A 23,058-nucleotide genomic window follows, 5' to 3' on the forward strand; every position below is an offset into this window, starting at 1 on the left:
ATATAATGTGCTAAATGATGAATGTAATGTGCAAGAAAGAGAAGAACGTTCACACGTACACAAGAGTTTCGGGTACTTTTGTCAATTCGACCTTAAGAATCGCATAGAAACTTTCATTGAAAGTGCTAGTACCGTTCCCTGGCTTTTCACCGAAGAATTCGCCGGTACCTGTCTTGCAGGGACTTAAGCTTTTTCGATTATAACTTCGACCGCTTTTCAAAAATATAACCCAGGTCGAACCAACACTGCGGTTTTATCAATGAAATCGACATATCGACGATGTATATATTAAGCTGAAACAACATAGCTCGCTTATGCGAAAGCGAAAAAATTCGCTAGACTGCATAAATTTCGAGCACCTCCATAAATGCGTTTACAGTTGTGTACAAGGTGATACATGCCTAATTTAAACACACAAGATAGCAAGTAACGTAATACATTGAAGTCGTTCTCAGTAAATTCTATGAAGCCGACTCGGTTAGGGGGTCCTTGAAGGTAAAAAGTTAGGTTTTACACAGAAATGAAGTTAGGAGGTTCTTTGATCGAGAATATGGGCGAAATATTGCATGGGCCCATATCGCATCTACATATATTGGGGTGATATACTGTAGGACAACAAGTAACTGGAGGAATATACGTATATTAAATATATCGAGATCGACATCGCCTGATTAGACACCTATACTGACATTCAAAGTAGTATCCCTGCGGTCGATGTCACCATCGATAAGATGATATTGCAAGGTGTTGTGCGAAAGGAAAGCTAGGCCTCCACCATTGTCTCGCTCGGGATCTTTACGAATTACGTTGAAACCGGCACATCTCAGAAGATTCAGTGACTGTTTAGCTTAGTTTCTTGGATCGCAACTATTGATATTCCTTCCCAGTCCATAAAATCGATTATATATATTCTCTTTCTTAAGACAGTAGCGATTAGGAAGTACATAGTTACAGAAAAGATTTACAATATTCAATTTATGATTCTCATGATTCTTATTTTATAATATAATTACAATATACAATTTTTCTATCCATCTTAAGCAGAAACTACATAGCTCGCGAATGCGAACGTTTGACAGTTGAGTTGAATACACATGTTCTTATGAGATGAGCTACATAGCTTTCGCATTCCGAACTCGGATTCGAAGACACACAGAAGAAAGAAATTTTCAACTTTCATGCGCTAACACAGCAACCTTCACATTCTTAAGAATAGCAACCAACATTATGTTACTTACCATCTAGTCAAGAATGATAGAAGACAAGATTACGACAGGCTGAACGGTTCACGACCCACGAATGGGAATAGCCAACAGAAGAATTGTCAAATGGAAAACGGAAATGTGAAACATAGTGACGACATACATACGACTTTTTTGTACTATTGTTGTTTAATTCCGCCATTGCGGACTTCTTTTTCAAGTTAATACTTTTTTTACTTAGAATTTTAAATAATAATTAAGCACTAGCCTTGACTTCAGCTCTTTGTTTTGGTTTTATTGTTTTGTACCACCGTGCAATTTTGTTTTGCTCGCGTGTTCGGGGTCGTGAAAGTTGTCACTCAACAGGAACTCAAAACCCAAACAAGCTAACTGTAAACGCCTGTCGTAATCTTGTCTTCTATCATTCTTGCTATCTAGTGTGTTTTAATTATTTAAGCTACAATATAAGTATTTTGTGAAATATAATATTAAATAATTTATCTATACTACTATTATAAAGAGGAACAATTTTTATGTAAGTCATTCTCTTCGCATCGCATTCAAGAAAGTGCAGCCGCGAAATGTATAATCAAGATATTCTCAATTATTTTTTTTTAACCTCAGATCCAATAATTTCAAGCATGCGAAGATTGCCAAAAAAGAACTTGCAAAATTTACCAGAAGAGGCTGTCGATTTAATTATACGTGATGAGTATGGAAATAGCGATGATGATAGTGAAGATGTTGATGATGATGATGATGTTGATGTCGACGATGACGATGATGATGTTAGTGAAGGTGACAACATCGGGAAACATCGCATGCCAGAGAGTCGAGTAATGAATCCTCGCAGCTGCTTGCGGAACAAAATTTCAAAACCTGCCAAGTACGCGCTTGAGAGTCGAGTACCGAGCGTGTGTAGCGGCTTGAAGAACAAATTATTAGAAATACATAAGCTCGTACTAGGGCGTCGAACTCTGAGCGTTCCCAACGCCTTCATAATCTGCGAGAAAGACAACAGACTAGAGCACGGTTGCCGTTTTGAGCCATATGGAGCATATTTGGTCCATTTATTTTCTCTTGGTTCATTGGTCCATTTTGAATGCAATATTTTATTCAAAAAATTAACAGGATTTTTTCATTATCACTACAAGAAGATTTCAATTTAATCAAAAAACCGAAGCACAGTGGGGCCAATGGAGCTAATTTCTCGAATTAATTAACTGAAGCTTTATTTTTGATCATTTTATATTTTATTCAACTCCAGTTAGTCACAACAAATAGTTTTTAAGAAGATTTGGATGCAGCTGTAATATTAAAATAATGGTTTACTAGATATAACTATAGAATTGAAGGAATTCCAAAAAGTTCTTATTTAATATCGATGTCATCTGTATCTAAACTCTCATTGTAATATTTGTCACCTTCACTAACATCATCATCGTCATCGTCGACATCAACATCATCAACATCTTCACTATCATCATCGCTATTTCCATACTCATCACGTATAACTAAATCGACAGCCTCTTCTGGTAAATTTTGCAAGTTCTTTTTTGGCAATCTTCGCATGCTTGAAATTATTGGATCTGAGGTTAAAAAAAAGAATTGAGAATATCTTGATTGGACTTTTCGCGGCTGCACTTTCTTGAATGGAATTCCCGATATTTTTTTAAATCTTTATTGCGAGCTTCTTGTGCTTCTTTTGATAATTGGCCAATAGGCAAAAGTGCGTTATCAATAATTTCCGTGTATAAAGTATTTGTGCAAAGTCAGGGGCATGTTGTACCACGGATACAACTTAACAAAAAGTTTTGCTGTTTTACGTGAAAAAACTGGAAATTTTTGGTTGTAGACACCCACTAGACACCACAATTAAAAGAATGTACATTTGCTTAATCAAATTTAAATTTATAGAGGTTATTTCAGCAGACTTTTCTGCATTTTGAAAAATTATGCAATTAAATTATGTATTACCGTTATTTGTGTTTCCAAAGCCAGGTTTTGCTTGGCCCACTATTAATCCTAAAGTTTCTTTAAATTGCTTCTGAATTCTTCGCTTCGTCTCAGAAACGATTTGTTTTTCTGAATGGGTTCTAGCTTGCCATTTCTGTATCGGTAATTTGTATGAAATATGTAGGAGACTTTCAAAAAATCTAATCCAGCCGTGAAGAATAGATAAGCCAAATTTCAAGTTTTCTACATTTACAGGTCTTTCGGTCATGTCTTTATATTGTTAAAATCCATGAAAAGCTTGCTTGTACGAACTGTGACCAGAGCTTCCATCAAATCCCCATTTAGTATACAGTTGGAGTTTTTGGTTAATTAACGAGTCAATACGGTTTTCATGAATTTGTATTAATCGTTCTGCTGTGTGGTTTAATAGTGCTTGTAAACTTACTTCAGCGGAAATTTCGCTTACTGTAATGTACCGATATTCTGGATAGCACTTTCTTTCTATTTTTGTATAATTTTATATGATGGAAACTTATCTGGAGCAGATTGTCTAACAACATTGTATTGGTAGCGAGATAGCTTAGCTTCTACGAAGACCGCTAGAGCTTTAAGATTTGACATTTTTGTACTGACTACAGGTTTCTTTAAACTTTCGCTAAACCTTTTGGTTGTTGATGGTGAAAAATGTACGATACTACGTATCGCTTTTGATTTTTCTACGTAGCCGGTTGTTCTTAATTTAGTTTCTGCTGCATGAAGTAAAACTGATAACTCTGTGGTGTCTCTTAAAAATTTAGTTTTTTTTTAATTTACACGAATCACTAGAATCACTAAATGACATTTCTTTTCGACGTCTTTTAGATGCTTGACCTAGTGGAAACCCAATTGACGATTGTAGCCAATTCTTATTAATATCAGATATAAATCTGTCTTCCCTTCTATGGGCCTTATTCCATTTTTCTTAAACTCAAATACAAATTTTGTTATTCGTTCATTGAAAACTTGAGAGTTGTCTTCAGAATAACCAGTACGTTTTTTTAGCTCTTCTTTTAAACGCATGATTTTATATCCCATTGTCCTACAGCTGACATAATTAAAAATATTGAGAATGTTCCTTCAAAATTTATTCACATGACTCTTAAAATATGGTATATTAAAACAAAAAATATAAAATATAAAATAACAACAACAAAAGCAAATCCTACGAAACTCCAACAGTATAAACAACAACAGTAAGTGTAACAACAAAAAAAAAAACGTTAGGCGCACAAGCTGCAGTCCAGAAGCAAATTTAATTTATAAATTGCATAAAGAATATTATTACAAATGCGAGCATATCTTCTGAGGCCCACTGATGCGCAACCTAAATTTCCAAAATATTAATCACAGTACATACAGTAGAAAACCTTATTCGTGAGGAATTCTCGGTGGTAAGATAGCCGCCATCTTGGAAAAACGCAGTGCTGTATATATTGAGTACTTCATTTATTAAAACTTTAGTCATAAAATAGCAAATATTATGTATATACCTGTCTTATACAAAGCGAAATTATTTATTTATACTATATTTCAATTATAGAAGATTTTAACATCAATGTGTGCCATATTATTGCAAAAAAATTATTAAATGTAGATGAGATATTTCATAAGTGGTGAGAATAAAATACAGCTCTCATACAAGTACTTCTCTGTGGTACGTTATTTTTGCCCACATTTATTTAAACTTAACTGGCACAAAATTAGCAAAAAAATCCATTTTTGCTAGTTTTTACTTAAATTATTAGAAACAATTATATTTAAAATACTTTGAATTGCAAAGCTTGGAAGTACACAAAAGTTTTATAAGCTTGAAATGATACGTGGTTGCCTCCTTATTAAACATTTTTAAAACAAAATATGTCATGATCCTATTGAAAAGGCATTTCAAACCATCGGGTCCAAGGTAATAAGAATCAAAATCGTCATTTAATACTAATATACGGCTATAATCGCTCAACCTTTAACTACTGAGGTGGTGGTAAATTTTACACCTCATAGTTTGTTTTTTAGTTTTAAGAAAAGTGGCTATGAAATAAAGTCCTTGTTTTGTTAAACTAGAAGTTCGATTTCTTGAAATGTATTATTTTATTCATTTAAAAATATGTTTTATTATTACAATTAAAAACAAATAAATTAAAAAAAAATTTTCATTGACAAAAATTATTTATAGATTCTAAAGGGGTAAAATTTACCCCCACCTCAGTAACTACGCCCAAATATTTCACCTCAGTAGTTAAAGGTTAAAGCGGTTCCTACGCCAAATATATATATATATATATATATACGTTTTTTAAGAAATTTATAAAAAGCTCAAGAGCTTTTACTAAGTTTGACTTTCCTTTCCTGATTCCTTTTTATTTTGTAAAAGTATAGGCGTCTTCAGAGATCTACCCTTTCTCGAATAATGTTAAAGACAACAAACAATTGTGTATTTTAAAATATTCATTATACATATAACCTTATAAATATGAAAATGAATTTCTCTGAAGGAAATCGTTTTCAATTATATCAATTTCCATACAATGTCTAATAGATTGCTGACTATCTATGGAAGACATTGCCAATGCTTGAAAAGTTTGCCAAGAACTATCTTGAAGCAGACAAACATACTCTTTCAAGGTTATTTAGGGAAAATTATTCAAATTGTTTAATAGTAATATAAAATCTTTTAAAATTTGAAAGCCCCAAATACAGTGTCACCAACCCAGGGATGTATTTATTTTAATACAATATTTAAAAATTAGTTGAATCGCGTTATACACTTGTACATAAAATATAACTAACTTATCAATAAATAACACTTAATACCACCATAAAATTTAATAAATATCCGAAATAATTTAAAATAATTCCAATAATAATGAAAAAATTTATTTTATTTAATAATTAATTAAGTACTGTTCATCGGACTTTAAAAGTTTTGTGAAGATTAAATGCTAGCACAACACCCTAATTACCACAATTGTAGCAAAAAAAGCGTAGCACACAACCCAAGTACGCCTCGGTGGTGTGTTAAAAAATTAAAATTAATGTAAACAAAAAAAGGTTTTCTACTGTATATACTGAGATACTAATAATTGGCAATGTTATTACATTTTAGTCAAAACTCGTTTTTTTTCAAAAAGGCTTGCCGTGACTACGATTCCAGTCCATTAGTTCAATTGAAAGCATAAAATCAAACAAATTTCGATAGTATGGGGACAAACAGGGACGATTTTCGCAAAAGACCTACTTTTTTCATCTGATGAAATGTATTGAAAATGAAAAATTTTGGTAGGAAAATTTAAACGAAAAAATGAAATCGTTCAAGGACACGTCAAACAACGAATAATTTGGAAAAAAAAATCTTTCGGCAATCCAAGGCATCGCAACGACGTCTGTAAGAAACATCCGGCCTACTAATTTTTATAAAACAATGTAGTTTCTAACAAACCTTACCGCTGGTGGGGGGCAATTATAGACTTGCATTGAGTGAGAATTTAATTCATTCTCAAATGTTAAAACTAGCTGTGTCAATTATTTCTTACCACTGGTGGGGGAAAATAAATGATATTCTAGCCTTATTGAGAAATTATTTCATTCTAGTTTTATTTTCATTTTGTCAACGCTTAAATACAATTTTTAAATATATCTTAAGTAGCTAATTATATATGTATGTGTGTATGTCTATATGTATATTTTATATGTTGCACGATAAGGGGTTATTTCAAATGCACACAAGCAATTGCCCCAATGTATTTTTAATTTATTTTTTATTTTATAACCAATAGGTTATCTTGTGCATACATATAAATATGTTTATTTATTAGTAATTGAGTGCATGCGTGTTGCATATAGATGCATGCGTGCCTCATATAAATGTATGTGTGTTGCATGTATGCGTGCAACATATAATGTATGTTTGTTGCATATTAATGCATATATGTTTATGTGTTTATTTATGTATACAGATTTATGTTTTATATGTAGCTCCTCGGATTTGCTCAGGCATAAAAGAATGCATGTTCAATGATATTTGAACATATTGCCGAGGGAAAGAATTATTATATAAAATTAGTGGACTGTATAAATTTTGTAAATATTGAATAATATTAATTTTAGTACGTTGTTGCTGATCTTCTCAATGCCTTCTCGCAGCTTTTTCTGCTCTTCTTTGTCGTATATTTTACTTATTTCAAGAGTAGTTAGTTGGTCTTCTGCAATTTCCTTTATGGTTTTCACGATCGGGTCCAGCTTCGGATTGATGTCGCTTTGCATTTTATATATTTGTATGTCGATTGAAGTGATGTCTTCGAATGTTGTAGTACAGTAGTTGGTGTCCCCGCATTTAAAAAACGTTGAAAGTTTGCATGTTTGATCGGTAACGCCAGCTTTCCACATTTCTCCAAAATGTGGGTCTGCCGGAGGAGAAAAATGCCAGGTTACTTGCTCTTTGCCGAGAATATTGCTCTCGACTTCTTGATCTCCAGTTTCAGCTTTATCATTTTTAATTTTATGTATGTCTACATCTGAGGTTTCAACCGCATCAGTTGATTTTTCCTCAGAAGTAGGGTGTCCAGTAGTCTCTTCCTTTTCAATTTTATTTGCTTCTTCTTGTAATTCTGTAATTTTGTTTTCGTTCCTTTCTTTCTCTTCTTCTTCTTCTACTTTAATATTTTTAACTAATTCATTTGCAGAAGATAGAGAGAATTTTGGAATTATTATAAAATCTTCTTCTTCTACTTTCTTATCTTCAACTAATTTAGTTGGTCTCTTCTTAGTTTTAGAAAATAGATTGAGATTTGGAACGATTATAAATTCTTCTTCTTCTGGATCACTTGTTTTATCAAATTTAGTTCGTTCAACTTCAGAAGATAGGTTTGGAGATAGGTTTAATTTATTTTTTAAATTTGGAATATTTATCAATTCCTCTTTTTCTTTTTGTATTGGTTTTGTTTTAACCAGCTTTGTTGTGGTAGATGAAGAGAATTTTGGAACTATTATAAATTCTTCTTGTACAAAAACTCACCTTGATGTTCACTTTTGATTATCGAATCCCTTTTTTTAAAGGAAGAAAGAAACGCACTCGTTTCGGAATAAACGTTATAAATATTTATTGAATTTAATAATATTACACAATAATTCACGAATTATTTATGTATTTATATTGAACAACGTTATGATAAATGTATGTATCGTTAGTGATTTTAGTTTACAAAAATGGTTGTATTAAAAAATGGATGTTAAATGTTGAAACATATAAGCGGGTGCCAAATATCGGAAAACCGGGATGCTGCGAACACGGAGGTGCGATGCGAACGACGTTATCGAAAAGAAAGGTGAAGTGCTATCCTTTCTATTCCTTTTTGTTAAAGTTTGTATGCTGTCATCGTGTTTTGATGTATGTGTGTGTGTGTGTGTTAACGTGTAGTGTTCTCTGGCGTGATGAGGTGGATGTAGTGTGGTGAAATGATATGAGTGTGTTTTTCGTTTTGACTCATTTAGCCATCCCGGCCCCCCTAGGCGAATGTTTAGCCTAGAAGCCGCTGTAACTGCTGTAGCGTGGCTACGACGCTGCTGAGGCCTGTTGACCGGCGGGATTGCGGCCTAGGCTGCTGACGTCGTGCTGATGTGGCACGGTGTTGCCAGTGACGGGATTCTGCAGACGGGGGTCCACGCCGGCGGTATTGTATCAAAGGCGCTCTTTGAGAACGCCTGATGTTATCACTGGTGCGAGGAGCCGCTTGTCGCCCTGCGTCGCGTCTGGTAGTGCGGTGCAGCAGCGTGTGATGCGAACGCACACAGATTTGGCAGCGATTGTTGGACGGGCACTCCTGCGTTGCGTGAGTAGTTCCCAGGCAATTTAGGCAATAGCCGTGTGCCTGTGCAACTTGTTGGCGTTGCATCGGTGGCATGCCTTTAAAAATGCCGCAGTGCGATAGTCGATGCGGGCGTCGACACAATGGGCATCGAATGCGCTGCAAATCCGCTGTTAGTGCGGGTGATGCTGGTGTTGATGCCATGCTATTGCCCGGGGCCGTTGGCGCGGTGGTGCCTGTTGTTGGTTGAGGCACGGCGGTTGGAATGGTGGTCCGGCGTGCTGCGATTGGGGCAGTTCCAGGGCGCGGAGCGGGAACAACCGAACGCATAGTTGGCGTTGATGGTGATGCCATTTCTACGTCCATATTGCTCTGTATAGAAAAATTGTTATATTAGTTATATGTATTGTGGAGTCAACAATAATATGAACATGAGTGCCACGTTATGTGGCATGCATAGATTGTTATTTCTTATCGGACATTTATGTTAGGGTTTTATGGCGTTTTTTGATGTTCGAGGTTTCGAGTTTGTAAGCGGTTTATCTGTTTTAACGATTTATTAATTAACATTCGGTTTTCGAGTATATTTACGTTTCTTTATCTTCGGCGTTTGGCAGAAAGCATAATTTGACGAGCGGTCTGGTTAGCGTTCCGGTTTGGGTGCGGAGATCAACTACTCGAACATGACCGTCGGAGCTGTAGTGAAGCTGCTTTATGCGTCCAAGTCGCCATTCCGAAGGTGGGAGACAATCGTCTTGTATAAGGACACAATCTCCAAGTTTTGGTTCTTTTCCTTGAACTTTCCAGCGGTATCTCTTGTGGAGGTCCTTGATATAGTCTTCCTTCCATCTACGGCTGAAATCATGATGGAGAATTTTAATTCGTTCCCATCTGTTTAATAAGGATAGCGACTCCACGCCTGGCTCAGGTATGGCCAGAATGGGTGCTCCTTTGAGAAAATGCCCGGGGGTTAAGGCTGTGAAGTCGTAGGGATCTTGCGAGAGTGGTGAGATAGGTCTAGAGTTAAGAACGGCTTCGATACGAGCGAGTAGTGTGGTAAACTCCTCATAATTGAACTTATGGTTACCTGCCGTTTTCTTTAAATGGAATTTGAAGCTTTTTACTGCTGATTCCCAAAGTCCGCCCATGTGTGGAGAACATGGTGGTATGAATTGCCAATCGATCCCTTGGGGTGCATATTTTTTGACAATTTCAGGGGCTACTTCTTGGCTGAATTGTAAAAACTCCCTTTCTGTGGCTCTTTGAGCTCCGACAAAGTTTTTTCCATTGTCGCTCATAATTTTTAAAGGAAATCCACGTCGTCCGACAAATCGTGCAAATGCTGCAAGAAAAGCCGCAGTAGTCAGATCGGAACATAGCTCTAGGTGTACTGCCTTTGTCGTAAAACATACAAAGACAGCCACATACCCTTTTCTAAATGAGGAAGACCTTAACATCGAGGCCTTTATCTGGAAAGGTCCAGCAAAATCAACCCCAGTGATGGTAAAGGGTAGAGCATAATTGCAGCGTTCAGGTGGTAAGGCTGCCATGATCTGCGTACGCATCTTGTGCTTGTATATCGTACACTGTTTACACATGAAGATGGTTCTTTTAATTTGTGGCTTTAGTCGCGGTATATAAAATTCTTGCCGGACCATTTGTTGCATCAGGCGATGCTCACCATGCAGTGTAAGCTGATGGAGATATATCAGAAATAAATTGGTAAAACGGGATTTCTCTGGAATAATAATGGGATATCGTTCGTTATAACTAAGGCTGGAATTTGCTAGTCTTCCATTTGCCCGTATTAATCCCTTAGCGTCCAGGAATGGGTTAAGGACGAGAAGTGAGCTTCCTTTTTCGAGAGGTCGTTTTTCCAGTAGCTTTGATTTCTCTCGACTGAAATAGCGAGTTTGGGTATATAAGATGAGACTGACCTTGGCATGTTGCAAGTCGGAATGAGTTAGTTGTGCGCAATGATCACTTTATATTCCCTTAATTTTTTGTTTAATCCTTTGGATGAATTTATGGATGTAAGCGATTACCCTTAGTGCTCTAGGGAATGATGAAAATCGGTGGAGAATATCATCCTCTTCGGGAGTGATATGAAAATTTTCAATTTTCCGACTTTCCGGCGGAATTATATTCCGAGCAGGAGATTTTGGCCAGAATTCTTGTGACTCTGTTAGCCATGTAGGACCGTTCCACCAGAGTGTAGTGCTGGTGATGTGAAGTGGTTTGCAACCTCTTGTGCCAAGATCCGCTGGGTTATCTGCACTTGCAACATGTTGCCATTTTGCTGGGCCAACTAAGTCTAATATTTGAGATATACGGTTAGAGACATACGTCTTCCAAGTATAGGGTGGTTTTTCTAACCATGCTAGAACTATTTCTGAGTCTGACCAAAGATACATTTTGTGATCGTTTAATTTGAGATGGGTTTGAACTATTGAAATTAATTTTGCTAACAGAAGGGCGCCATTCAGTTCGAGCCGTGGCAGGCTTAGTGTCTTCAAAGGTGCAACTTTGGCTTTGGCTACCAAAAGATGTGAAGATATTTTACTATCGTACTGAGTTCGTACGTAGACAGTTGCGCAATATGCCTTTTCAGAGGCGTCACAGAAACCGTGTAATTCTACATTAATGTCAGGGCTGAAGTTTACCCATCGAGGGATTCGAATTTCTGATATAGTGTGTAAGTTGTTAGCAAATTGAACCCATTTTGTTAAGCGTATAGGTTTTACCTGTTCATCCCATTCAGTGCCATCTTGCCACAATTCTTGAATGAGGATTTTGGCTTGAATCATTATTGGCGAAAGCCATCCTGCGGGGTCGAAAAGTTTTGCCACCGAGGAAAGTATTTGGCGTTTGGTTATGGCGGACATTGCAGATATTGACTCAATTGTATATGAGAATTGATCTGTTATCGCATTCCATTGAATCCCTAGTGTTTTTGTTGTACTAGCCTTTTCAAACTTAAGGAAGTCTGTATCTAATAAGTCTTCCTTTTTTATATCTTTTATTATTTCGGGGTGGTTTGATGTAATTTTCTTGAGGGGAAACCCTGCTGAATTAAGTGCTTTGATCACTTGAGATAGTGATTCGCTCGCTAATGGGATACTGTGGCTACCTGATAGTATGTCGTCCACGTATGTTTGTGTTTGCAACACAGAAGATGCTAGGGGCAAATTAGTTTCGCATGTTTTTGCAACTTCATGTAATGTCCTAATGGCTAAATAAGGTGCGCAATTGATGCCAAAGGTAACTGTTTTAAGTTTGTAGTCGCTAATTGGACTATTAATTGAATTGCGGAAGACTATGCGTTGGAAATCTTGGTCATCTTCATGTACCATAATTTGCCTGTACATTTTTTCAACGTCTCCGTTAAAAACGTATTTAAACATGCGCCAATTTAGTATTAGCAACATGAGGTCAGGTTGTAATGTTGGCCCTGTGTATAGTACGTCATTGAGTGATTTGCCTGAGCTCGTACATTTTGAGGCATTGAAAACCACTCGTACTTTCGTTGTGATTTTATCTGGTCTTATTACCCCATGATGTGGGAGGTAAAAAGACAAATATCTACCTTTGGAAATTTTCTCATATGGTACAGTCTCTTCCATATGATTGAGGTCAAGATATTCCTCCATTACATTATCATATGCTGATTTAAGCTCACTTTTCTTTATCAGGCTTTTTTCCATGCTTAGGAATTGCTGGACTGCTGATATTCTAGAGTGGCCAAGAGCTGTGGTTTCTGGAAAAGTAGGTTTGAATGGGAGTCGCACAACATAACGACCATGTTCGTTTCTTGTTGTTGTGGACTTGTAGTAGGCTTCGCATGCCTGGTCTTCTTCTGAAAGTTGAGTGATTTGAGGTAATTCTTCTACTTCCCAGAATTTTTTAAGTTGGTTATTTAAATATTCGTTTGTGATGTTTTCCACTTGTGTTGTGAAAGAATTTATTTTTTCAGTGACTTGGCCACTTATAATCCACCCAAAGATTGTATTTTGGGCTAACAATTTATTGGAGATTTTCTCAATACCTTCAAGAATTATTTGAGGTATTAAGTCACTGCCTAATAATATGTCGATTTGGGATGGGGTATGACAGTTGGGATCTGCTAACTTGAGATGTGAGCATTTTTCCCAGTGTTTTTTATTAACTTCATAACTTGGAAGCAAATTTGTAAGTTGCGGTAGAACGATGGCTTGCGCATCTATTCTAATATCCGCACTTGGAGATACTATGGTGATTGGGCATATTTTGTTGGAATTTTGAATAATGCTCCCGCCCATTCCCGAGATTTGAAAGTTAGAATGTTTTATTGGCAGTTTGAGCCGATTTTGAACCTTTGAAGATATAAAGGATCTTTGAGAGCCTTGATCTATTAGTGCTCTTAGTTTGAATAAATCACCTTTATGTTCAATGGTGATGACCGCAGTGGGTAAAAGAATTTTGCTTTCATTTTCTGAATGAAGCGCTTGAATTTTTGCTGCTTTAGAGCATGATGGTTGTTCTTCCCTTTTTTCGGGATTTGATATTTCGGGATTATTTGATGTGGTCGTAGCGACTAACCCCGTGGTTTTATTAAACTTATTTTGCTTCATATTTTGAAAATTAGTAATGTGAAGCAGTGAGTGGTGTCTTCGTTGACAATATACACAATTGAATTTGCTTTCACAGTCTTTTGTCATATGATTATTCGACAGACAGTTTATGCAAAGTCTATGTTGACGGACAACATTGTTTCTATCTGAAACGGGTAATTTTTTGAATATCTCGCAAGATCTTAATTTATGACCTTCTTTACAGAGGTCACACAACGATTGCCGTTGATTATTTTGATTTGAAACGAATGTGTGACTTTTATTGACAGGTCTATTATATTGCATATTATTGCTGGCTTGAGGCTTAAACGAGGTTTTACTCGACTCATTTTGATGACTTGATATATTCATATTTTGGCTGCCCATTCGCTCAGCTATCTCGTACTGAGCAGCGAGGAATTTCTTCATTTGCTCCCAAGTGGGCATTACTCTTCTATCGTCAAGTGATTGCTCCCATCGTAGTACCGCAGCCTGAGGGAGTTTTTCTGTACAGATAGTTACTATCATATGGTCCCAATATTCTACGGGAGAATTTTGTGTTTTTAACACTGACAGGCAATTAGTCACTGTCGAGTAAAATTTTTGATATTCCTGGCTGGATTCTTGTTTAATTTTTGGATAATGTAATATAGTTTTTATAGGGTTTTCTATCATTACCCTTTTATTTTCATATCTTTCAACTAGTGCATCCCAAGCCAGCTTAAAATTGTCGCCATTTACATCGAATTGCTTGACGATAATGCCTGCTTCCCCTTGTGTCTTGTACCTTAGTTGGAATAGCTTTTGTGCTTCTGCAAGTCTAGGATGGTTTATGTAAAGGGCTGTGAACATGTCCCGGAAGGACGGCCATTGTTCATAACATCCAGTAAAAACTTCAGTATCACAAGTTGGTACATTTAGATACATGCCTTTATCTAGGTCTTCTTTTGTTGTTGTGACTTCTCTGGGAGGGGGAGTAGTGGCGCTATTTGGCCTTAATACATTTAACTGTTCGCTTATCATTCCCTTTATTATTTCTTTATGACCACGGCAATTATTTAATTTGGCTGTCGCCGAAGCTTTTATGTTTTCTGGGAGTTCAGCGTCGTCAGCATCAATTACTGTATCGTACGCTGCCAGAAGGCGTGCCCATATTTCGTGGACACTTTCGAGTTTTACTTTTAAAACCGATTCCGTGGTGTCAGCAATAGGGGAAGCTTTGAATTGCGTGCAATAGTTTATAAAAGTATCACTTTCAGTGATGAATCTTGATAGTAAAGGATCTTTTGATCTTTTTTGTTTTACACTCTGCTTTGAGCGTGTAGCTTCTGCAGGTGTGTTTTGTGGTTTATCTTCATCAGCCATTTTCGGAATTTGTAAAAATTGACTTGATTTAGATTCTTTTGAGTCTGTGCTCATTTAGAATTGAAAATTTGATAAGATAAATTGTTTGTTGTTAACTGATAGTGTTAACTGATAAATCTCGAAAACCGAAACTCTTTTTGGAAATAAGAGTTATTAAAATTATTAAATTTGCTAAAATACGCGTTAATCGTTTTTGTTGACCGCACGTTTGTATTTACTTGCGATTTTATATTTATATTATATATTACGGACTTATCCGTATGTCCTTGTATATTAGCGCTCGTAAAAGTGGTAAAGAAGGTCAGTAACCTTTGTACATATGTGTGCACGCTATGTGCCTATTTATGTGCATATGATATGCTGAATTGGTTGGTATACAATCCTGCTTGTTTTTGTAGTACCAAGAACAAGGGGTATTGTTGTAATAATATTTGCCTATACGGACTTAAATTGTTTATATATGTACTTATATATTATAATACTCTTACCAGCTTATACGTGTATTTTGTATTTTAACCGTTTTTTTTTTTTTTTTTTTTTTTTTAGAAAAAATTATATGCTCGCTTTTTTTTTTTTTTTTTGATTTATTAAGATTTTTATATTTGCATATACCCGGATGTAGGGTGCATTACCGCGTATGCAAATGAATACCGTGTATCTGTTTGTGTAGATATGTATACTTATATTAGCGCGATAAGAAGAGAGCGAGAAAAGAAAAGTGAAAATGTGAAGGTGATTAACCTCTGCACATGTGGATATATGAGTTAATATGTTTCAATATAATAATTTGTGTTTGAATGTTTGTTTATTTGTATTAGTAAGTACTAAGTTATGTTTGTTGCCTTTATGTATATTAGACTTATGGTTTTGATAAGTGAATATGTAAATATGTATGTTTGAAATTGTTCTCTTTGCTATGGATTTTGTGTGCCTTTTGCTTACCTATTTTATGCAATCCTGCTTACTGTTTGGAAAAACAGAAGGGGTATTGCTTGAAAGTTTTGCAAGTAAATACTTGAATATAATTTGTTGGTTTTCTATTTTCTATAGGTGTGTTTGTGTACACAAGGGTAAGCATATAAGGCCGGAAATGATTACCTTATGTTTTTATATAAATATATTGATTATATATTTTAGCAAACTGTTTTTTATTCCCGTTTTGGAATCGTTCAAACGGATTATATTGGTTTTATATCTGATAAAACCGTTTGATATCATACATATTTACATATGTTAACAAAAATGGAAAGGACTTACTTTGTCTCGCCTCAAGGGGTTTTTGGGAGAATACGTATGTAAAATTGGATAATTTTGTAGTTATTATCCCCTGCTTTTGTTTTAGTTTCCTCTTGTGTTTAGTGATCCTCTACTCCAATTTCCTCCTGTGTTTAATGTTCTTTCCTAATTTCCTCCTTTGTTTAGTGTCCTCTTGCTCCCGTTTCCTCCTTTGTAGATTGTTTCAATATGACTTCGTTGCTTTATTGTGTGATTATATTTTTATATTTTAAATTTTTGGTGTTTTTATAGTTTTCATTTTATAGTTAGAACGCGCCCGATTTCTGTTTTAAATTTTAGTTTCGCGCGCGTTTGAATTTTATTTTGTTTAACATCTATGTAATTTTTTTGTTTGTTTTTTTTTTTCACAGCATTAAACATATATGTATTTTTATTATATTTTTGTTGTTTTGTATTTGTATGTAAAAAGTCGCAGAACAATATAACTTTACAGATTTTAATTATTTTTGTAAATTTTTTTTATTTTATTTATTACTATTTTTTTTGTTTTTATAAAATTTAGTTATATTTAAATATGTATGTTTTGAATATTTGCACTGCACATTTCTTTATTTGGTAAATATTTTATTTTATTTATATCTGTACCTTTTTTTAGCACAGTGTATACTATATACATATGTATATACTGTATGTACCTTAAATAATATAGGTCACTGCACTTGCTGTTTCGCGAAACCGGTTTTTGGCACAATTTTGTTGTTTGGTTTTCTTTTTTGTTTGATTTTGTTTGTCACTTGTATAATTTTTATTATTTTATTAAACACTTTTTCACATATATGTATATTAATTTTTTTATATTTATTTAGCCACAGTGCCTTTCTTTGTGGCTCGAAGGACCATGTACAAAAACTCACCTTGATGTTCACTTTTGATTATCGAATCCCTTTTTTTAAAGGAAGAAAGAAACGCACTCGTTTCGGAATAAACGTTATAAATATTTATTGAATTTAATAATATTACACAATAATTCACGAATTATTTATGTATTTATATTGAACAACGTTATGATAAATGTATGTATCGTTAGTGATTTTAGTTTACAAAAATGGTTGTATTAAAAAATGGATGTTAAATGTTGAAACATATAAGCGGGTGCCAAATATCGGAAAACCGGGATGCTGCGAACACGGAGGTGCGATGCGAACGACGTTATCGAAAAGAAAGGTGAAGTGCTATCCTTTCTATTCCTTTTTGTTAAAGTTTGTATGCTGTCATCGTGTTTTGATGTATGTGTGTGTGTGTGTGTTAACGTGTAGTGTTCTCTGGCGTGATGAGGTGGATGTAGTGTGGTGAAATGATATGAGTGTGTTTTTCGTTTTGACTCATTTAGCCACTTCTTTATCCAAATTACTTCGAAAAGTATTTTTTGGCTCTTCTTGTTGTGATTGTCGATTAAAATAACAAAGCTTTTGAAAAAATTCATCACCTATTTGATCATATATGATTTCAATTTCTTCATTGAAATCTAATTCGTTTTTCATCTTCTGAATATCATTGTATAATGATTGCAAATAGCTTAGTTGATAATTCTTTATCGTTAATTCTAAACTTAGATTTTCCATTTTATTTTTGAAGGTTTCAATTTTCCTCATGATCATGGACGTTTTTCGATCCAGATATTGGTATTTAGGTTCAGTCTTCCACATTTTGTAGAACCTTATTGCTATATTCTCGGGACAAAAATTGTTGTTTTTATATTGTTAATATGCGGGAATATGCACCCGTCTTACAATTATTATTTTATTTTGCCTGAATTATAAACAGGGCTTTAATGTTGCCTGTGTAAATAACAGGACTTTTTATTTTGCCTGTATGACTAACAGGGCTTATATTTTGCCTGTATTAAATTCAGGGCTTTTGTCAGTGGTGGATTTATCAGCGGGCTGAGTAGGCTGGAGCCTAGAGCGGCAGATTTTAGGGGGCGGCAAATTTGGCCCAAACATTTTATTTTGTCTTACAGAAATTAAATAAAATTGTATACCTACACAAAGAGATTTGACCCATTTATTAAATTAAATACGTATATTATATTTAACGTATATGTTTCAAAATTTAAATATTTACTACTAGGTATGAATGTATTTGGGTACTTAGTTGTTTTTGCATTGCTGCGCGGGAACGAATGATATGACCGTTCGCTAAGAGTGTCTGGCTGGCTGAACGAATTGACAGCACGAACCACAAGCGAGCGCGCTCGGTTCGCGTCGCGATCGTGTTGCCGCGTGCGGGCGGATCTGTTTTCTGAGCTGGCAACAAAACACAATCAGGGTGCTGTCAACCAGCAGTTAGTGAAAAAGATGGGATGCCAGAAGAACAGCGTTATAATTACTTGACAAAATTAGGGTGAAATGAACTGTGCGAACATATTTTGGCAAAATAAGTGTTTATGTAAATTAATTAATGATTTTGCATTGTAGAATTTATATATGTATGCATTTTCAAAGTGTTTAATTTAGTGTGTTGTATAATTTATTAAATTCCCAAGCTAATATTTTTCAGCAGTGGCATCATTGACAAATGTTATGAAAGTTTTGACAGCTCTCTCTCGAACCCAAGAGTTTCGTATCAAGTTATCTATGGCGGCATAGGCATTGAGTTCGAGAACGAGAGAGATAGATATAGAGCGGCAATACAAACGGGGATTTTCTTCAAAACAAAAGCAAAACAAAAGTGACATTGGTCGATTGCGTCCTGCAGTTTCTAATAACTTCTTACGTATTAACCGTTATTCACCGGCACATTTTTCTGTGGTTGTGTGCTTTCATTTTTCAGACTGTTTAGTGGATTGTATGAATAGATAATTTTTAAAACATCACATCACCAGTGCAGTAAGGTAAGAAATTCTAATGTATTACAATAAATCTTCAGCAACGAATCAGTAATTCAACATGATTCTGTTTTGGAAGGTTTGCATGGAAATTCACATTTTTTGTTTTATTATACTTAAATGTCGATGGTTAAGTACCAAACACTGCTATCTACGAAACAAAACGGTTTTTTTTGTAGATAGCAGTGTTTGGTACTTAACCGTCGATATACCTATTTCCTTTGCTTATAATATTAGGTAAGTAGTCGTGGTCTGAAATCCGAACAAAGGACTTTATTTACGCACAAGAAATAAAACTCCCAATGTTTTTTTTTTGTTTCAGTTCTTGAAGAAAAAAATTGTTAGAATGAGTGATGGAAGAAAGCGACTTAGTGGAGCTGAGTATAAAAAAAGGCCAAAATTAAAAAAAAAGAACAAGAACGGATTATCTGTAAAACCATAAAAATTGACAGTTTTCTTACAAGTGACAGTAAAAGCAGTGTTGTTAGACCAGGAAATTCAACCACATGCATTGATACAATCCAATCTGAAAAAAATGAAACGGATTTGAGCTCTGTGGCCCAACAACAACTGTCGCCTGTTGAACAATCTGCTTTCGAAAAAACGGATAATTATGTTTTTGATAAGGAGGCGGTAGATGAATCATCAATAAGTATTACAGTTGAAGATGCGTCCCCAAATCAGACGTCAAGTGCAAGAAATGACCAAGTGCTAACAACGGTAAATGTAAACAAGGATCCAGCTTTATGGGAAATTAACGATACTTTAAGGGAGAATATCGCAAGGTCCGGCTTCGATCAAAACAAATATTGTGACTTCTCTCAAAGTGAAAAAATATATGCCGATCAACGTCGTTTCTTGCCAGTGGGTATCTTCCAAAGAAAAATGAAAAATCATGAAGTGAAAGACCGAAATTGGCTTGTTTATTCTGAAACAAAAAGATCTATATATTGCGGACCCTGTTTAGCATTCGGTCCATTGGAGTATAAGACCCAGTTCGAGAACGAAGGATTTAATGACTGGAAAAACGCAGAACACCGAGTAGCTCAGCATGAAAACTCTGCACGTCATAAATCTAGTATTCTTAGTTTGAAAGCTAGGAGTGCGATTGATGGCCGACTCGACAATTTGCTACAGGTCCAAATTGATGAAGAAATTATATATTGGAGAAATGTTCTGAAGAGAGTTGTTGCGGTAGTGAAGCGACTGTGTTCAAGAGGCCTTGCTTTCAGAGGCAAAAATGAAAAGTTCGGTGATCCACATAACGGTAATTACTGTATGATTTTGGAACTGTTAGCGGAATTCGATCCTTTTTTAGCCAGTCATATTGAACGATTTGGGAATCAAGGATCAGGCAGTACCAGTTATTTATCAAAGACCGTTTGCGATGAGTTTATCCTCTTGATGGGTCATAAAGTCTCAAAACAGATTGGAGACGAGATACGAAGGGCGAAATATTTTTCTCTAATCATAGATTCAACACCAGATATAGCACACGTAGATCAACTTACTCTTGTTATTAGATACGTTTTAGAATCAGGCGAACCGTGTGAAAGATTTGTTAAGTTTTTGCCGTCGGTGGGACATAAAGCTGAAGAAATGTTTTCTGTCATTATTTTGGAGCTCGAAACACTGGGCATAAATATTGAAGACTGTCGTGGGCAGTCATATGATAATGCCGCGAACATGTCTGGCATGTACAATGGCTTGCAGGAAAAAATTCGAAATCAAGCACCTTTCGCATTTTACGTGCCTTGCTCTGCCCATTCTTTGAATTTAGTGGCAACTGCCGCTGCTGAATCGTGTATAGAAGCATGTCGCTTTTTTATGACGCTACAGGAAATTTATGTTTTTTTTGTAAGCTCGACACAACGCTGGCTTAAATTAATGACTGAAATCGGGAAAGGCAAAACCCTGAAAAGAGTGAATCTGACACGTTGGTCAGCGAGGGAGGACGCGTGTAAAAGCTTGAGAGATTCTTGGCACGAAGTTCTTAAGACTTTGGAATCAATCAAAGACGATACACAACAGAAATCGGAAAAAGGCAACCGAAAAGAAAAAAAAGATTTGATGAAACATCAGAAGAAGTTATTACAATGACTGCGACTGAAAGTTTCAGAGTTAACACGTTTCTCGTCCTCGTAGATAGACTGGTGACCGAGTTAGAAAAACGGCAAAACGCCTACAACGATTTTAACGAGAAGTTTTCATTTCTAACCAAAATGAGTGAGTTGACACCCACGACCCTGACGGAAAAAGCTCTTTCCTTGGAAAAAATATATCCCAATGATTTAGAAACTGATTTAGTTCAGGAATGCGTACACTTTCAATGTCACATTTCTTCTGAAAGAATTTTGATAAAACCAGATTCTGGATCATTGAAAAGTCTATCTTTGTTTCTACGAAAACAGAATTTGGAGAACATTTATCCAAACTTGGATATAGCACTTCGTATGGCTCTATGTACACCAGTGACAAATTGTTCAGGTGAGAGAAGCTTTTCTTGCTTAAAGCGAGTAAAAAACTATCTACGATCTACTTTAAGTCAAGAAAAGCTTAACGCCTTATCTCTTTTGTGCATAGAGTCAGAACTAATGAACAAGATCTCATACGACGATATAATTAATAATTTTGCGAATTTAAAATCTCGCAAAAAGTTAATGTAAAACTTAATTGATCTCATTGTCACTATTAACCTGATTGTTAACAGATTATTTAATAGATATTGTTCGTGTTGTTTTTATATTGTAAGTGGAATAAAAAATATTTAACAATTAAACGTTTACCGACTACACATTATTTTATATAAGCTGTGCTTTTATATAGTGTTGTAGCTCAACACTAAACACTCTTCACTAAATCGTGGGTTGTAAAAATAATCTAGAAACTGACACAACTATTCCCTAGTTCAAAATCATCCTAATAACGAAAAAAAACGATGTAATGAGGACGATAGAGGACAAATCATAATGTTGCAATTTCATTAACACAATAAATGTAATTAATAATGATTGTGAACTAAACTAGCGCATGAGGTCAATAGGGGCGGCAAAAATTGAATAGCCTACTGGCGGCAAATTTCTAAATCCGCCACTGGCTTTTGTTTTGGCTGAGCTCTTTTATAGGCTCGATAGGACCAATGTAAAAAACATCCGGCCTACCAAATAAAACAATGTAGTTTCTAACAAACCTTATCGCTGGTGGGGGGCAATGATAGACTTGCATTGAGTGAGAATTTAATTCATTCTCAAATGTTAAAACTAGCTATGTCAAATATTTCTTACCGCTGGTGGGGGAAAATAAATGATAGTCTAGCCTTATTGAGAAATTATTTCATTCTAGTTTTATTTTCATTTTGTCAACGCTTAAATACAATTTTTAAATATATCTTAAGTAGCTAATTATATATGTATGTGTGTATGTCTATATGTATATTTTATATGTTGCACGATAAGGGGTTATTTCAAATGCACACAAGCAATTGCCCCAATGTATTTTTATAACCAATAGGTTATCTTGTGCATACATATAAATATGTTTATTTATTAGTAGTTGAGTGCATGCGTGTTGCATATAGATGCATGCGTGCCTCATATAAATGTATGTGTGTTGCATGTATGCGTGCATCATATAATGTATGTTTGTTGCATATTAATGCATATATGTTTATGTGTTTATTTATGTATACAGATTTATGTTTTATATGTAGCTCCTCGGATTTGCTAAGGCATAAAAGAATGCATGTTCAATGATATTTGAACAACGTCTTCGGGAAAACGTGATGTCGAGATAAATGCGTTTAAAGTTTTAAGCGCAATTTTGTCTAGTGTAGCGGGGCGAGATGAAAACGTTATAACTTCGCTTCTACTGGTAAAATCTCCATACAAATTTTAGAAATTTTTTGACCGACTTCAATATATATAATCCCTTAAACACTTATCGCGCGTTCACATTATTGTCCTATTTTTTGTTTTCTTATTATAATT

The 23,058-nt window shown here is 35.2% G+C and overlaps 2 protein-coding genes across 3 annotated transcripts; one reads left to right on the forward strand and one right to left on the reverse strand.

Annotated features, from left to right (window-relative positions):
• Positions 1-8,332: 8,332 nt before the first annotated feature.
• LOC128920272 (uncharacterized) lies at positions 8,333-17,573 on the reverse strand. Of its 2 annotated transcripts, none has more exons than XM_054227283.1 (2): positions 17,100-17,573; positions 8,333-9,367 (listed from the first exon to the last, which is right to left on the reverse strand). In XM_054227283.1, exon 2 carries the CDS (start codon positions 9,359-9,361, stop codon positions 8,708-8,710), a length of 654 nt encoding a protein of 217 aa, XP_054083258.1. In that variant the 5' UTR covers positions 9,362-9,367; positions 17,100-17,573; the 3' UTR covers positions 8,333-8,707. The 2 variants fall into 2 exon arrangements, with proteins under 2 accessions (XP_054083258.1, XP_054083257.1); XM_054227282.1 differs by lacking the exon at positions 17,100-17,573 and adding an exon at positions 16,207-16,578.
• Positions 17,574-18,617: 1,044 nt separating this feature from the next.
• LOC128920110 (zinc finger MYM-type protein 1-like) lies at positions 18,618-21,172 on the forward strand. The gene is made up of 2 exons (XM_054226594.1): positions 18,618-19,078; positions 19,395-21,172. Exon 2 carries the CDS (start codon positions 19,958-19,960, stop codon positions 21,170-21,172), a length of 1,215 nt encoding a protein of 404 aa, XP_054082569.1. The 5' UTR covers positions 18,618-19,078; positions 19,395-19,957.
• The last annotated feature ends 1,886 nt before the right edge of the window (positions 21,173-23,058 follow it).

This window comes from Zeugodacus cucurbitae, chromosome 3, assembly GCF_028554725.1.
Source record: "Zeugodacus cucurbitae isolate PBARC_wt_2022May chromosome 3, idZeuCucr1.2, whole genome shotgun sequence".
In the NCBI taxonomy this organism is placed as follows: Eukaryota; Metazoa; Arthropoda; class Insecta; order Diptera; family Tephritidae; genus Zeugodacus; species Zeugodacus cucurbitae.